Source organism: Pleurodeles waltl, chromosome 2_2, assembly GCF_031143425.1.
Source record: "Pleurodeles waltl isolate 20211129_DDA chromosome 2_2, aPleWal1.hap1.20221129, whole genome shotgun sequence".
Lineage (NCBI taxonomy): Eukaryota > Metazoa > Chordata > Amphibia > Caudata > Salamandridae > Pleurodeles > Pleurodeles waltl.
The window spans coordinates 296,270,193-296,288,377 of record NC_090439.1 but is presented as its reverse complement, the minus strand read 5'-3'; the positions used below and the strand labels follow the sequence as shown (position 1 = coordinate 296,288,377).

The 18,185-nt window shown below is 41.6% G+C and overlaps 1 protein-coding gene and 1 long non-coding RNA gene across 10 annotated transcripts in view; one reads left to right on the top strand and one right to left on the bottom strand.

Moving 5' to 3' along the window:
• Positions 1-18,185, bottom strand: part of PHACTR1 (phosphatase and actin regulator 1) — a 1,185,412-nt gene that overhangs the window by 61,577 nt on the left and 1,105,650 nt on the right. For all 9 annotated transcript variants that reach the window (XM_069219732.1, XM_069219733.1, XM_069219729.1 and 6 more), the window contains one exon: positions 2,828-2,883. In XM_069219732.1, coding sequence (XP_069075833.1) covers positions 2,828-2,883 — 56 coding nt within the window. The remainder of the gene's footprint in view (positions 1-2,827; positions 2,884-18,185) is intronic.
• Positions 1-18,185, top strand: part of LOC138282336 (uncharacterized) — a 220,335-nt gene that overhangs the window by 89,074 nt on the left and 113,076 nt on the right. The window contains exon 2 of the long non-coding RNA XR_011200924.1: positions 13,001-13,082. This is a non-coding gene — a long non-coding RNA (uncharacterized lncRNA). The remainder of the gene's footprint in view (positions 1-13,000; positions 13,083-18,185) is intronic.

The window sequence follows — 18,185 nt, the reverse complement described above, 5'->3', positions numbered from 1 at the left end:
ACCCCCCATCAAGTGATGCAAGAGGATGCAAATGTCCCCACAACGGGTGCAATGTTTTTGCTATTCTGATCATTGGCCAACAGTCTCATTTGTGCCACTGACCGCCCTCATTCTAACTATAGCACACTCTTTTGAAGCTAGGAGTCTGCTTTATAAACGTCATGCTTAATAAAGTAATAAATCATGCAATTGTATTCCTTATGGAACCTGTTAAAATAACAGCAAAGATGTGCATGCCGTGACCTCATTGGTAACAGTTGAGAACCAGGAAAATACTAGGGCTAAAGGTCAAATACCCCTTTTGGGGGGCGGTATTGTCTGTCTATAGCAACAAACACAGCTGACTGTGCAAGTCATGACAGGCGGGGGGATAAACTATTATTCGCTTCTCGCTTATACTTAAGGTTTTTCTCAACATCTCATGATCTCTGAGCATAAACCACATCAGTTCATGTCACATATCAGATATTTATGCAAATAGAAATGGATATGAGAATTATATCTTAGCAGTGGTATGGGGCCTGTAGAACTATTAAAAATGTGGTGAGCCATCTAAAGACACTGATGTTAGTGTGCTGTTAAATAACATATTATGCACAAATGGTAGACTGCACTCTAAAGTGTAAACCAATTGCCTCTTTACCTTTTGGTGGACAGACTGCACCTTAAAACCTGCACTTCAAGTCTCTTTGTGACAAAAGAAGAAGAACATTTGCTTTAATCAAACTTATGGTGCGAACAGCATGCTAGCAAGCTTTCTATGCAGGCACACTGATCCCTGAGACCAGGTGGCTTGAAAATGCACATAGCTAACACACAGCAAGGTTTCCTCGTCATCATCGGTCAGACCTCGGTCTTTCACCAATTAATACCCTGGGTGAGCTTTTTGTTCGATACAGCAAAAGACTTGGCAGAATGCTGGTGGACTGATCTCAGAGCATGGCCAAGTATAAGATATATGTGGTAAAGTGTGTCTGGATTTGCTCAAGTTTACCCTTAGCAAAAATTCTCCGTACTCAATGTAGGTACTTGCTTTTCATTTACTAATGGGATTTCTTGGGACTGTTGATATGTCTGCGGGTCAGACCTATAGTCCTTTCTTAAAGCTATTGAACTTCACAACCTAGCGCTGGATAGTACTTCATAAGATTACGATGGGGAAAAGTTACTATATTCAACTAATTTCTAAAACCTTTTTGTGGATTTTTATCGACAGCGGTATTTGCCTTCTCGAGTAAACAGATTTGAGTTTGTAGAAACTGGAATTGTTGGCGGCAAATGCCACTTGCTGTGTTTTTGTTTCTCTGCAGTAAATTGTGTAGTGCTTTAACATAGCAGAAGGCTGCAGTGTGTACGACATTTTTCATTGTTGCATTAGATATTTCTGTGAATAATATTTTGCACGCAGAAGTAAAATACCATGAACACTTTTGAATACCATGGACCAAATCAAATACAAGATATGCTCCAAATTATCAAATTCAAGGACAACTCACAAAAGACCATGTATGTGATACGACATATCTGTGAGTTTTATGATTGAATTTTTTAAAACAAATAGATAGATAAAAACTACTTGTTTGCAGGAGAAGAAAAATGCATATCCTACTTTTGATGGACTATTTTCTAGGAAAATGTCAGCAACTTAAGCTGCCTTGCATTACTCTGGATTTACTAAGCCACACAGAGCCACACAAGGTGGCTTTGCATGGATTTCTAAATATAACTTTAGCACTTGTGCTGCCTTGCGCGACCTTGCGGGCGCTATGCCAATGCAAGGGCTTAGTAAATATTGGCCTACTTTTAGGCCCAAATCCTGTCAGAAAAATAGCATTATGTTGTAGTTATTATGCCTAACAGAACTGTACATGCTAAGGAACAGCCGCCTGCCACCTGATGGGTGCTGCAACAGCTCTGCATATTAATTTGCAAAATGAGATCAGGGACGTGGCTACCATCTGGTGCAGTGGTACCCGGGCCCAGAACCCTGAGGGCTAATTAAACCCTGATAATGCACTATTTACTACCTCAACAGCAGTCAAAGGGGCTATTTCCCTTGCTTGCACCAGGGCCCCTGACATCATTGCTACTGCATGAGATACACCTTTAAATGATGTCACAGTGACCACATAAGCAGTCGTTTCCTGCTGGATAATGCCGCAGAAGAAGTGTTAAAACTGTAGGGCCTTAATTTCAGGAAACTACTCCTATAATGTTAATAATATACTTTGTAAAAATCGAGTAAAACAGTAGTCCTTCTATCAGAGGCCTTTCCAGAAGGATTATAATGGGAAATTCTTTGTGACCTACTAATTGCGTTGGACGAAACTATCAGGCTTCTAAGTGATTTCACAAATTGAACACTGACCATACATACACATTAATGTTAGAGAACCAGTGCTCATACTTTGAAGCTTATTTTTCGTTGACAAATTCGAAATGTCAATAGTAGCAACTGTTTCACAGTGAACAACGTTAAGCCAGGTCGACGGGAAACATTTTAAACACATGATACTCTACCACTGCCCATCTCAATGTCACTCATTTTATCTACCCCGGAAAGATGAAATATTGACGCAACCCTCCCAGGAGCCAAATCCATGTTATGCACAGATTCCTGCAACAGGTGCAATAGCTGCATTATTTCCCAGATTGCTTTTCGAAGGGACACTAATACCTTTGATTTGTTTTCTGCCAAAATGTCTTTCGGTGAGGATTTTGAAAATGCGTTTGAGGGGCATTTCGTTTTCTCACAGAGCTCGCGGGAACGTGCACCCATAATAAAAATAGATCAACAGCAACGATGCGGAACACCCAGGCTACTCACGTTTTAAAATGTTCCTCTGTTCCAACTCCTCAGCTGTGGGCCTCTGGCTCAGTCGCCTGCGAAAGAAGATAAGCATCAGTTTTTGCACCATATTTACACACTTATCTTTCTTGGACAGAACCGAAAGGCAGTTAGAGGAGGCTGACGGCCTATCCGCGTGTATTCGCAAAGTACACCTGGGTTACCAACACTGAGCCCAGCCTGGGCCGTAAAGCTGTGTGACTTCGACGAAAAAGTACACCCATCGCGTCACACTGGTCTGCCCTGTCCACACAGACGTGAAGAACTGAGGCGACAAGATTACGTTAGTTTCGTCATTTCCTTCCTGTGTTGCATATTTCCTGATTTATGTTCGCGAGGCACTGTGCTGCCTGGTACTCGTCCTCCGGCCTTAACTGCCCTAGACCACAAAGAACAGTATACTCGACAGTGACCGAGGCAGACGTCGAGGCGGCATGTTTCCACAACCCTCTTCTCTCCACCACCTATTTATCATTTCCATCTTCTGAGGAAGCACCACAACTTACTTTGCACGCAGGACTTAATTGGCGTCAGTGGTTGCAGGTGGAGAGCTATGGCACTTTTTTTTTTTTTTTTTTTGTGACGCTGACTGATTTCATTTTTTCATCACCAGACTTCTATTCAGAGCAGGAGACAAAAGGGCAGAAAGGAGAGACAGGAGGAGGAAGAGTAAGTTAGGAAAACAACAAAAGAAAAAGAAGGTGGGGTAAATAACCTGCAAAAGTGAGATAAGTAAAAAGTGTTGTATAAAAGTATTAGGTGGTGGGGAAAAAAGAGGTACGAGGTTGGTTCAAAACTAGCTAGCCAAATATATTCGACAGCATTAGTGGCGTGCTCCTAAGAAAAAAATTGGGTCCTTACACTTAATTTTTTTTTTTTTTTTTAACAGTTTTTTTTCTAAATTATGCACTGCCGGTGCCTCTGCAACTGTCTCTGCCCAATACTTCACGGACATTTGGCCCAGTGTAAAATGTTTTTTTTGCAATGGTCCAAACGTGCAAATGTCATTCCCAATCTTGTTATGAGATGAAAAGGGCGCTGCGAAAATGCTCGAACTATTATGTAATCCAGACAATTCGATTTACTTACAAATCAAGCAACACTGCAGAAAGGCAAGCAGCTGCGTTTCTTTCGTGAATGGGAAAAGAGCTGAAAAATGCCATATCTACTAAGATATGACACTCTTCAGCTCTCTCCCTACACTGGTGAACTTGAGGCTGTCCTGAGCCAACACAAAAATCCATGCACAAAAACAACTTTGTAAGGTGTATTCCTCTTTATGTGCTGTAGAATTCACTGTGCAGGATACATAGAAAACGGAAACGACACAGAGAAATTAAGATATTTCTCCTGGTTACACCTCACGTGGGAAGGCATTTCGACAGTCACAGGTTCATCAGCTTTAGTAAATCTGAGAATACTTCAAAATCCATAGATGCATGGGAACCCCCCAGGCCACACCCATGAAACACCTGCCCAACTCGAGGTAACGCAAGGCAGTGCTATGTGCTACGTTGCATTAATATGTATTTACTAAACTCCGCAAAGCCACACAAGTTGGCTTTGCATAGCTTAGTAAATAGCACAATTAATTTTGTCTGGGCTGCGCCACAAAAGTGATGCACCACTGACGCAAAATCATAGTAAATCTGCCCCTAATAGCCTGCAAACTGGTGCTTTCAGCTGACACACCAATGGGAATACTTTCTCACTATAAGGCATATCATCCACTCTTACTTGACAAGGGGGATGGTTCAGGTGCCAGAAAATAATTCTCCTATTGTGGTGTACAAAGTGGGGGTAAAATATTTGTGTGCATCTAAATGCCCCATAAGTGTGCAAAATGATTAAATCAACAGCTACTGACCTAACGAATAAGGGGCCAGATGTACTAGTAAGCAGGTTGCAAAACGTTGGCTAGGTTTTTGCTACAAGGCTGTCATTTTGCGATATGACCTATGAACTAGCGGGTTATGTCTCAAAATGTCGAGTCACAGAGAGTCTTAGAACTATCTTCCTATTGAATATTAATTACGGCTCCTGGTTTTATGGTATTTATTTTTGGAACATTTCCATCTGTATTTATCCATATTTATTTTTTGTGCCACGAATAAATGAAGTTGTAAAATAGTATATTTCCACATTTATTCAACTAATAAATGTCCACTCGTACATTGTCTGTGGTGTTTCAGCAAATCAGCCAAATGTAACATAACAATACACCCACAGGTAAATATTAGAATTATGCTATACATGGATGTTGACATATGTTATTAAAAGAAATCTAACTTTTTTTTTCTTTTTTTTTTTAACTTCACACACCACTTATCTGCTCAGCCGCTAGCCTGGAATTGATGAAAGACCGTATGATAAATGACTCAAAAGAAGCCCAATTTTCTGTATTTTTCAATTTTTTTAAATTAATGCAGAGATAAAACACGCTGTTTTTTGTCTGTATTTAACTGTTAAAATCTTTAAAAAACATAAAATTGGGAGCCTTAATATTACTTAGGTAGATCACTATTTGCAACCCCCTGTCATTGCCTGCGAACACAGGTATGGTGTCAAGGGACAGCAGGCCACCATCTGTGTTTTGCATTTTCAAAGGGAAAATATATTTGATTTATTTTTCAACTAAACCGGTTACTCAAAGGAATGGGTACGGCTTAAAAATCTGTTTTTCTTTTGTGAAGGCAATGGGGTAGCAGGCAGTGTTATCCCCTGGCCCACTTCCATGGCTGCAAAACAATTCCCAGAGGGAGCTGTACACCGTGGTAGCTTCCCATTTGCAAATGAGTTACCACCTCTTTCAAGGTTTTGATAATTTTTTAATAGTTTGCGATGGCAACGGTGGTACATACCTTCAAATTGCAAATACTTTCACACACCATCCTAATTGTGATTCTGAATGCGTCACAAAACACCTTTGGTGATTTAGAAAGGCTTTTAGGAACACAATGTGGTCTTCCAGCAGGAGCTATTGACTTTGGAACTACATTTGAGTCCTGGTGTTGGCTCAGCATTCTAAGCTTCTGGGCAAATCACTTAATCTCGCTGTGCCTAAAAAAAGATCTGACTTTGTGTAATTTGGTAAACGTGAAAAGCCCTCTAATGCCCTTTGGCCACGTTTGTGCTTTTTATTTACAAAAAAAAGTGTATAGGAATCACAAAAGAGGTATATTATAAAAAATGTGATTCAAATCAGGGTGTCTGGCTGCAAAATGGTTTTGTACATCTGGCCCTAGAATCTGTGGCTTTGCCTGAGCAAAATCCTTCAGACTGATGCATATAATCAGTAAACTAACTTGAAGTCCCATGGCTTTCAGTCAGTCATAGTGGGAATGTGGTGTTAAGGCTAAAGCTGCCAACTTTGGAACTGTTGAACCAGGTTCGAGCCTCAGCACAGGCTTAACATCTTGTGATTCTGGGCAAATCACGCTGTAACCCAAAAAATAAAATGAATCCGCTCTGATTAATATAATGGGTGCTTATGTAAAGCACTCCAATACCTTTGGGTCACGTTTGCGCTCCATAAATTGAAAAAAAAAAGTTCCCATTAGTGTATTATGGGGTGCCAAATGTTGGTAATAGTCACAAATCTGTGACTGTGTGTATTTTCAAACACTTGTAATGCTTCCCTGCCCTACATGCACTTCTAGATTTGCACCTAAATAATGTAGATGAAAGTAGGGTCACTAGTGTGAAAATGCTCATAACTGCCAGTCACTGGAGCGTGGGATTTATCAACTTGAAACATATTTTTCATTATGAAAAAAGAAGGTAGTTATGCAACCATAAAGTTCCGAAGTGGTCGTCCTGTGGACAGTCCACTGGCAAAAAGCTAGGGTAAATGGACATGAGCCTTGAAACCGACAAGCCTGTTACTTTTGTAGGCTTCCAGCATTGCGAACAATGTAGGAAATTATACAAATCAACTGAATAAGCCTATGATTTCATGGTGTTACTCAATTTCTGAAATGAGTAACAACTTAGGGGCAGCTGCGAGATGATGCACTGGTGTTGAATTAATACAGACCTAATACAACTGTTCCAGTGTAAACAGTTGCCTCTGTGTATATGTTTACCTTCTTGAAGCTGTTGACACAGAACACAACATTGAAACACTCGAGATGAAATTGCCACAGCTGGCATTAGAATAACATAACTTCGATTTGGAGATAGAAGAAGATGCAAGTCTGATATTTTTTCTTTTGTTTCCATTTCTCCAGAAGTCCAACCCCATAAGCTGACTCCACTCCGAACTCTCCAACATGCAATATTAATTACCACATGAAGAAATACTACAGGCGATAATACTGTATAACTTGGAATCTCATTTTGTCTGGTAACTGGAGTTATCAGCCGACTGGAATTTGACGTCAACTTTGAATGGGGGTATAATTGTTGAGCTACTACTCTTTGACCAGTCGTTGTTATTATGACTGATCGGAAAAATTCTAAAAGTGTATGCCTCCATAAGATGGGGTCTAAAAATAGAAATATACATTGACTTCTCTAAAATGGAGTATGATTGGATAGATTCAGCAAGCAAAAGGGAAATCAAAGCCCTAGAACAGCTTGTGTGTTTACTACCTTAACTACTACTACATCACATTTCAACTACACATACCACAGTACAGTCACCAACTATTACTTCGACTTGGAATATCTATAATGAACTTAGCCACTGCATCAACAAAACATTAGCAAACTAACTAATACATCTGTGACACTATGCCACCATGACACAGTTACTCTTTACATTGAAATCTTTGAAAATGATCCAATGGTGAATTTTAATAGTGAATTGGTTGTAGTTCTGTATGATGGAACCCATAGACATATCTTTGACTACAGAACCATCTCCATCATGAAGGTATGCCAGAAAACAGCAATGGCTCAAGATAATAATCTTCATCCACCTAAACTCGAGACCTAGTAGCAACGTGTTGCGCATTCTATAATGGAGCATAACAATTCTCCAGATGTCCTTAGTTTTGAGCCACCTCTAGTGTAGAAAGTTTATGATCTTACACACACCGAAAGAGTGCTAGATGTTAGTAGTTACAAGAAGGTGCAAGAGACTGGGGCAGAAGTGATCCCTGCTTTTGCTTAGCCATAGGACAGAGGTCTTCACTCACTTCACCCATGGCAAGCTTCATCATAAGGCCCCTCCTCACACCGCTATCTGTATAGACAGCTGTGTGGGATAGAGCTCTCCGTAGAGGGGAGCTCTTGAGATTTTAATTATTCAGGGGGAGGCCCTATGTAGTGAAATGTGCGGGAGAGAAAAAAACTGTTAAATACTTCTTGGTGGATCTTTATAACATTTATTCCATTCTCCAATTGGCATGAGTTAAAAAAAAAAAAAAAGCGGGGGGGGGGGTAATTTGACCACCCAGTGTGAAAGGTCACCCTGTTTCTGCCTACATATAACCCTCAGAACACGTGTCATTCCTCAGGGCCAGAATATCTACTCTGCAAAATAGGAAGTGAAACAAGGATATGAGTAAATATAACCAGTGGCTTCATTCGCTGGTTGCTGGAACTGCAATAGTTGGGTAACAAGTCACATAATTAAAGAGCATGATGATCATGACATTAACATACTCAAGTGTCTGAACACAAATGGTGGCTCTCTCAAAAGGGTATTCACTTACACACTATGTCGCCCTCGCCCAATGAAAATGAAAAGCTGAACTCATCGTACAAATCAGGGACAAACTTCATAACTGTCATTTAGTATAAAAGAAATGGGGAAACTGCTTACCCACTTAAAGTTGGGTCTAAGAACTCAACTCCACTCCTGCGGTCGAGACATGGATGGAAATGAAATTGGAAAACCTAATGAGCTAACAGGTAAATAAAACAAAAGTGCATAGACCTGCTAATATTAGCGGCCTCCGAGTCTCTAGAAAAAAGCGGGTGAAAACGCCCCAGACTCAAGGTATATATTGATATAGCAGGGCTTTAAAGGGAACGTGACTCGTTAAGAAAAACAAGGAAGACCTCAACCTAATAAGTCACTATAGTAACCTTGTTCGTGACAGCAGGTCGTCTGGTTCATGGTGGCTAGAGATGCAGGAAATGAAGAAAGTAATAAAGGGGGTTGATCGCGCATCAAGAACATATCTTTGCAACATTGGATGTCCATGTCTGGATGCCGCGCCAGGCCAACAAGACTCAGTGTATTGACGGCTATGGTTCATAAGCACAAACAGACGTCAGGGGACGATCAAAGGACAGACCAATCAAAGGTAGTTAATCCTCGGGACAGTTTTACAGGTAGTCTATTGTCAATAGCTTAGGTAAATATAGAGAGTAAAATAAGCGTAGGTACTATGTAATGCCTGTCAACATGTAATCCAAATATTTCAAAAAAAGGGGAAAAAGGAAAATACACTGTGAAATGTGTGTATTTAGTTAGAAATAAAAAATGTGTACATGATATGGCGTGGCAGCATCACCAGTGTGAAAAAACATTTGTATTAGGTCCCAGAAAGAAGTCCAAACAATATACTGCAAAGGTAATATGTTGAGTTGCTTATCAATTGAGTCACAGTCAGAGAATCAAGACAAAATGATCTCAAGTAGGTCATTGGCCTCTATCTTAACTGCTGGTTTGATGAAGATCTGTGGGTCATTTCCAAGATCTTACAAAAGTAGCATAATACACTGAAATTGAAAAACAGGCATCCGTGATTAGCCTTGGTTGAGTTGAGATTCTTCAATACTGCCTATTCATGAGTATGGACCTCTGGAGGAATATTCTGGACTGGAGGATTTAAACTAGACTTCTTTTGCAATGCACTGTTGGGGGTCAATGGGAACAGGCTCTACAGATAGGCTGAAATGTAAGGCTTTTTTCTAAAAACCGAAAGTTCAATGTGAATGGTGAATTCACCTCCCAAATTTGTGGGAAAAAACAAATCCTTTATTGTAAATCCCAGTTTCCTATGGAGTCAAAATCAGATAGCTACAATTGACAAGTAGTTAGGCTAATTGTTTTCTCGTCTTGCTTCCTGTGTGCTGTGGGAATGGTGGGAGTGCACGAATATACTTGTTGAGTTCTCCTGCGCATTCTTGACCTTCATGTTCCTTGTCCTAAAAAGGACAATGTCCCTCGTGGTGGGAAGAAAGGGGCTCGGAATGGGACCAGCAAGTATCACCTAAGATAGTAGAGGACACAATGACTTTGGGGAGGGGGGAGAGGGAGAATTGGGGGGGCCTGCATACTTGCTGTTAAGAGTGTGGCCTCTGATTTGAGGGAAAGCTCTGGAGGCCTGATTCGGAGCCCTCACTGCTGCTCCTCCAATCCTCAGAGCTAGATTTCCAGTGCCGAGTGTCTTGTTGGTAGCCTTTGGTACCCCTTTTCATGGGCCTTCCTAGAGATGGTTGCTGGTACCCATCAGTGTTATGGTGGTAGACTCTCTCTGGGGGAAATCTGTCAATATCTAATAGGAATTCAGTGATTTTGTTCTGTGTGAGGAATTCCTTGTTTTCATCTCACATGATTTTTTAAAAATTGTAAACCAAAACAAAAACAAATGGTCAGTTGGATTGATGTTTTTATGTTGTTCTCTGGGGGTTGTATCACAGTTCGAAAGGTATCTGAAGGGAGCTTGTTTACTGATTGATCAATCGAGATCACCAATTCAAGCACACAGTGTCAAGGACGCAGAGAGCAGCCCTCCCTAAAGGATTTATCCTCCAGGAAAATCCTTAGTTCATTCATCACGATGAGGTATTGGGGAGCTGCATGGCTATGGAGTACCTCATCATAATGGCTCTGTGTAAACCAGTCTGTCCTTGGATAGGTTGTACAGTCTTCAGTCTAAATCAAGGCATGCATAAATAAACCTAGGGCCAGTCTGTTCCACTATGTCAGGAGGTCAAGGAAGAAAGTTACTTCGGTCTCAAGGAAAATTAAAGGACCACACAATACAGTTTTAACAAGGAAGGTATACTTAATCATGAACTAATCGCAGGAGCAATTGTTTACTTAAGTGATACATTAAAACGTTTCTACAATAAATGATTTGAAAAGCGCAGACGTTTCTGCATTGTGTGCTGTTCAGTACAATGCCTTGTCCAGATTTTATAAAAGATACATTTCAGAAATAAGCTTTCCACGAGTATTGGTTGTGTACATGAGTTTGAAATCAAATGCCTGTAAGGAGGGTCGACTTTTGCCTCCAGGTGCATAACGTACATCCTTACAGGCCCTGATCTACAGCCTTCTACTCAGTAGAAACCCTATTCAGCCTGAATAGGGTCCAGCTCAACTGAAGTTTAAGGGATTCTTACCTAATTTAGTAGTGGGTACTTGTGGAGGGAGGAACTCTTCATTTTGCTTTAGACCTTTTCCTGCCTCTCACTTTTAGAGACTTCATTACAAGAGCTCTCGTAATACCGGCGATATCAGCATTATGAGTACCACCCGGGAACCTGATGAAACAAGTGCTTTGTGACTTTTCCAAGGATATGAAGCACTACCTAAATAATGCGGCCTAGCCACCCAGGAAAGCACTTTAGGACTTGCAAGAGCTATATATTTACCCATTAAAAAACATAACCATGGGATCAGTGCTTTTCACTAACGATCCATCTTCTGAAACGGGGGGTGTTAAGCATATAGAGGGCTAAATTACTGTTTCCTCTGATAATCCCTCATTCCTAAAATGAACTGCATGCTTCCACTCCTAATCAACTGCCATTTTCTCACACTAGTTACCATACACCCCGGTGTAGGTAACTCCTGCTCAGAGGATTGAGGAGGTAAATATAGGCCAATTGTTTGAGGTACTAAAAATAAGACCCTAAGCAGGAACCACTTCCCTTTATGTTGTGAAATTTTGTTTTTGTACACTGCAACATACACATGTGGATCTTTTGGTGTTGTATAAGTGCAGGGCCTCTTACAAAGTACATCTGGTGCAAAGGGTAGAGGATCACTCTTTAAAAACCGGGCCTAAACTTGCTTCCGAAATCTGAAGTGGTGGCTTTCTGCCATAGATTTCATAGAGGGTGGTGCACAGGCGACGCCTACGACCCACAGTGACCTAACAACTCTCGCCAGCAGAAACTTCAATTATTCAGAAGGTTGGAGATGTAAGCTTGTCCCATAAAGTCAGCACTAAGCAAATTACTTTCTATGCGAGTCTTTCATACTAGAGGTGGGGTGAAATTGAAGCAATCATGACACCTTTTGCCTGTCTCAACGCAAAATGACTACTGACGAGGGGGGGGGGCAGTACTGAAGCAAAGGCTTAAAGGCAGCATTCATCTATGATGACGTCATACAGAGTATGAGTGGGTCAAAGCAGGGATAACTAATATAGCAGAAAAGTCAAATAAGCAGGTTGTGCCTGTATTGTGTTGAAGGCTGATTATACAGGTGCGGTAATGATCAGGAGAAAAGTATGAGCTTTTGGATTCCACTGTGCAAATATAGGGAGGTGTGAAGTCCCCACTGACACCCTTATTGCTGTTCAGTGTTATGTGCAAGATAGAAACCATGTATCAAAGGCAACAAAACAGGATTTGTGACCTTCTCGTCGCCAGTTGTTGTCACAGACTGGTACAGACAGCACTGAGGTAAATGCAGAACCTTTCTTTAACAAGCACTAGACCACACGGGCCTATAAGTACATCGGGCTGAATTTCCAAGTATGGCTTTTTACTAATTATGTGCCTGCACAACACTGTGACCTTCCCGATAAGGCTTCCACTCTCCTGCTCTCGGGGTTTGGGACCTTACAGAGCGGTCACTGGACCGTGACAGATGCGACGGAGGTACAGGATGAAATCTACAAATCACATCATAAAAGCTGAGACAAGTAATCACTGTTTGTCTGGGATTTGCTCTACTTATGCCAAATGCCCCTTTTGCAACCTGGAGCTGGCAGGAGTAAATGTCAATGGTGTCTTCTGTGATAAATAGTCTACCTCCTCGGAGCAGTAGCCGAATGTCACCAAAACAACACTTAGTGGTAAACTGGTACTGCCACTCACGTGCCTCGTCCTCGAGTAAGGGAATGAGAGCTTATGTTGTGAAACTATATTCTTTCTAACCCATACAGGTGTCAAAAATATGAATAAAAGTAGAATAAAAAAATCAGTTTCTCCTGATTCTCCTTTTGTTTCCGGCAGGACACGACTGACAGGACCCTCTGTTACTGCTCTGCCACGGGACCCCAGAGAAAAGATGACATTCACGTCGCTGGACACGAAGGTAGGCAACCCACATTGGTTGTGTACATAGCCACAGGACTACTGCAGACATACATGTTACAGTAATTGTTTTGACAGTACAATCACACTTGCCAACTGTGGCGATGTGTGCACATTGCAAGAGGACATGTACCTGTCATGTTGCACTTGAGTTGTGAGTCAGAACGTGTATGTGTGTGCGGTGAGATTGGCTGGGTGAGGTGGAGGGAGGTGATGTGATTGTGTCAGTATGTGTGCCACTTGCATATGGCATGGATGTTGTTGTAGATATTGTGTTGCTGTGTGCTACATTCAGTTGAGTGTTGTGGTAGTTCTGATGTGTGTAGTTGTGCTTGTGTAGATGAGTCTGTTGGTTGTTGTGGTTGTGTCGTGTCTGGCTTCAGTGTCACTAGTGTGTGTATGCTGTGATGTATATACGTGTATGAGTTTTCCGCATGTAGGTGTTGTGGTGTCATGGCAATGGATAATGGCCTGTATGTGGTGTGTTGTCATGCATGATGCAGGAGGATGCATATGTGAAGGGTAGAGTGTGTGTGCGACTTACCTCTAATCCACGGCCACTGGCATTGTCCAATGGGTTCAGTGATGTCCTCCCTCTGCCAGCAAACCGCTGCCAGTACACCACCTGTACAACCGTAACATCTTAATACGGTCAGTGCAAACCCACCTGCCTAATGGCTAGGAAGAGCACTTCATCATGGGGGTCTTTGGCTCAGCCACAATACAACTAAATATCGCAGGCGAAAGACTGTCAACTTGGTAGTCTTCTCAGGTCTGCCATGGCTTGGTGGTGAGGCCATCAAGATCTAAATTGGGCCCTTAGTTATCTAAGACATATTAATGGCATTACAGGTATGCTCCCCCTAAAAGTTCAACCTCAGGCAGCTGGATAAATAAAATGCTCACACCTGTGTGGAGGGCAAGCACTTTTTTTATGGAAGCACATAACTTCTGCCCAATCGAAGCATGCACTCCTGGCTCCCAAAATGTGGGTGGAGCCAAAGCACTTGTCTAGTGCGCTTACATAATTGTATGGCAACAGCTGTGCTGTCAAGCCAGACAAAAAAAACCACCCTGTACTCTTTATCCAGTCCTGCATTACTAGCCATGCCTATAAAAAGCATTCCACAATGTTGCTTTGTTTAAAGATGCCTGGTTGGGGTTTGGGCCTGCTACTGCATCATATACTGCATGGAACCCCTAGGGGCACTACCAGCATTTTATGCAGCTTGGGTGGCAGCACAGGCAAAAGAACTAACATGCTGCCTTCCCAGCCCTCTGGTGCAGTGGAAACACTAATTTATGAAAGGACATTAGAGGTTAGGACAACAAATCTGAAACGCTGCTGAGTTCAGCGGCCAGGAAGGATCTGCTAGCAGTACTTACTTGGCACAATGACATCAGGCAGTAGTAGCCACAGCGACAAGTAACTACCCCTCACTTGCCATTTGATACCCTGGGCACTGCCCCTGTTTCCCCCTTCTTAGTGCACATGCAGGCAGTGGCAGGAAGGGAGTATGCAGGGCTGTAAGTGCCATGTTTAACTGCTGGAGTTGCCACTCTATGCCCCTACTACATCCTCTCGGTGCCAAACAGGAGGCTATTGAATGGCAAAGTGTTAAACAAGAGGCCTACTCTGTGATGCCCTCTAGGGTCAAAATCCCTGCCCCTGCTGCTTTGTTGAATCGACGCCCTTGAATTTGGAAGCTTTATATGCAATATTGTGTCTGCTTTTTAATTTTTATTTTAGTTTATCGGCACATGAAAGTGAGTTGAATTTACCACCACCACACAATCTTTCTTGTTTAGAGCACCTACCTCTGCATTCAACAGAATGATCAATTATGCAATACACAAAGAATGACAAAATAAAACTGTCCTTTTGCTTCTTTATAAACCTCTATTTTGTAGGTTGAAAGCTGCATGGCCCGCAGTTGATACATGTTTTATTATCATAATCAAAATGTGGTTACATCTGGGATCATGTTAATATCTTATTAAGATTATTTTCTAATTAGATTTACTCTACAAAGAAATATTGTTCTTTATCAGGCTTGGCGCTGCAACACTGAGGAAAAATTGAATGTAAGTTCAAGGAGAAAGCGCAGTTCATTGGTACTGAATATGCAAGTACCATGGTGTGCAGAGTTAACCACACCCAAGAATATACAAAATGTATCAACTAATTGAGATACAAAAGGCCGATGAAGGCAGTTCAATATTGTGTTGCCTGTGCCCACACAAACATTATTAACTCTAACCTCAAGTGTTGCTATCTGGAGAAAGTACATGCTGGATTTAAGTAATTTGATCATGCTGTTAGTGCTCTGCAGTTACGTGTATAATGCTTCACAATTCAGACTAGAACTCGAAGCATGTGATCACGGACAAAGGTGACACCATGGTCCTCATCTTACTGAACCTTTCTACAGCCTTCAACAGTGTCTCCCAACCCATCCTAATTCAATGACTGCATGAACCCGGCATCCAAACAACCACATTTCGCTGGATTTGCTCTTTCATGACAGGCCTTGCCCAGTTGGTTAGCATGACCCCCTTCACACTGAACACCATCAACCTCCTGTGCGGAGTTCCACTTGGATCCTCAATCAGATCCACACTGTTCAAAGTCTACATGACCCCACTCACCGCCATCATCCACGCCCATGGAATCCGCATCATACCCTATGATGGGAACTAGCATGCCATTCCAGTTTACTGGGTAAAACGCCATGTGAGGATGAGTATTACATACTCCACCTCTAGAGCTGCACATGATAGAGTCTGGGCTGTGCAGATGCCTGCATCCCCTGCCTGGATGCACATGCAATTATATTAAGTTTTTTAGCATGGTAAAATTGGGACCAGTGTTTGGACTCGCACCTTAATGCGTGGGTAAATCCAATTAAGAGTGACAATTCATATTTTGTGAACCAAAACATTGACTTTGCACATGTAAACCAAGATATTTGAGCACTGTGATGTGCAAATAACTTTATTAACTGGGGTCTAAGAAATTAACCCGAGGACTACAAAACGTGGTTGACTAGTAACCCACTGGGCCTCCTTCTCTACTCTGTCAGCCACAGTAACCTCAGGCCCTCCGGGCATCTTCTTCCTCTATATGCGGTGTATTTCATATGCTCCTCTCCACTGCTTTCCCTCTGAATTTCAGTGTGTCTTGTGGCCCTTCTTGCTCGCTGCTAAACATAGACATAGAAGGAACTAATGGGAAATCTAAATGTAAAATACATATTTTCATTCGACACAAATAGTTTTTGTTTAATACCACATTCTTCTGTGAAGAGACATGTTTGGGTCGTATGGTGATATAGGGTTTTGAATGTCTATCTTGTACAAAAAGCCTGGTAGCTCTTGTCTAGATTACAAGTGCTCCTCTCCCCTCAAAATGACATATCCTGTTAAACTAATTAAGTTTTACATCTTGTGTGTGTCAGGTCTAGAGTAGAGTGGTCTGAAATGAATAACCATTTCTTACAATGACTTTCTTTACTGATGGCTTTGTATTACAAAGTTCAACAATGGCAAAATATTAGTCTTTCCTGTGCTTCTATAAATGCTAGTAAATTTATGCAAATCTGCGATCTTCGACACAGTTGCAGAATCAGAAAAATTACTGCTGAAGTTCAATATTTGCCCTACATTCCCATTCAAAGTAATAAAAAATGATAAACAATCGTAGCTAAAGAAAATTGAAATCTTTCATATGGTGATTGATAAAATGTCTTAGGAAATCTGGTAATGTAATGATCTGTTTCTGTTAACCATTTGGTTGGCCTGTTGGCGCAGGAATCTACAAATTGCAGACATTTAGCAACATATCCTGAATGGTGAGATCCCTACTAAAACAACCTATTTTCAGAGCCTTTCTGTACTCTGTAATTTTTTTTTTTTTGATAGGTGATCGGGTATTTAAAATAAGCGAGTTCCATAAAATCACCACCTGTACAATCTGTGTGCATCATTTTATTTTAGATATATTTCCTTGCCGGGGTGGATGATCAGAGCACCAAATATACCAGAGGGTATGTCCCAATCTACACGCAATTGAGATATATGAAAAACTTGAGTAACCTGTTTTTGTAAGTACTTTTTTGGTATTGTGTAGACTGTAACTTACTGGTGTGAGTTTTACTTAATGCAATATTTCTTAATTTGTTGGTTGCAGAAGCATAAAATTCTGAGTCAACCCTGTGGCGCCCAATCGTATCACTTGGCAGATTACTTAAAAATCTCAGCAGTGTGTACTTAGTTCGCTGAGTAAGCCTTGAAATAAATGATTAGTTAATTTCGATGTATTGCTTCTAAGAAGTAACACAGCACCACCAGAATAGACTGGTTTTCCAGGACAAGGAAGTATACAAAAATGGTTTGCAAAATGAGGTTGGACAGGGATACGGCCAGAGTGGGTTACCAGTGACTGAGATTAGTTCATGCATTCCATCCATCACTTTTATGTATACTTTTTGTTCCAAGGACAGGCTCTACCATTTTGAGCTTGATCTCAGTTATACTGCAGCCTTTCTGCAAAGGCCTTTAAGGGTCGCATGCTCCAACTTAAAGGAGAATGGCGGGGTCAGCCTTCTGCTAACCCCAAAAGATCCATCTCAGGTACACTCAGGTTACAGTTTGGATTTCGCCACTGTAAATTCAGGCAACCACCAGGGCGCTGCACCAAGCCTTCATGTTGCATTGCTTATGCATTTTCTACCCCTTCTTATTTCTCTGAACCTGTTTGCACCCCTAAGACTAAGGATGCTAGGGTCATTATGGGTGTGACAAATGTATGACAGCCATTCTTACCTGCAAAATGTCTTGCTCTGCCAAACCTGTGATTCCCCACTCATTTAGAAAAAGTAACCACTAGGTTTCTCTTGGCAGTGCTTCAGCCAGTTTCGCTGTGGGAATGCCTGTCCACCAGAACAGAAGAGCTCTAAGACTTCTCTGAAAACCAACTCAGAGTTAGGCTGCTCATTGCCTAGGAGGCGCTCAACCATGTGCCTACTGCAGCTCTTCTGAGTAATGACCCCTCTTCCCTCTAAGCCGTTGTCTAACAGTCTATAGTTATGTCCACCTCCCTGGG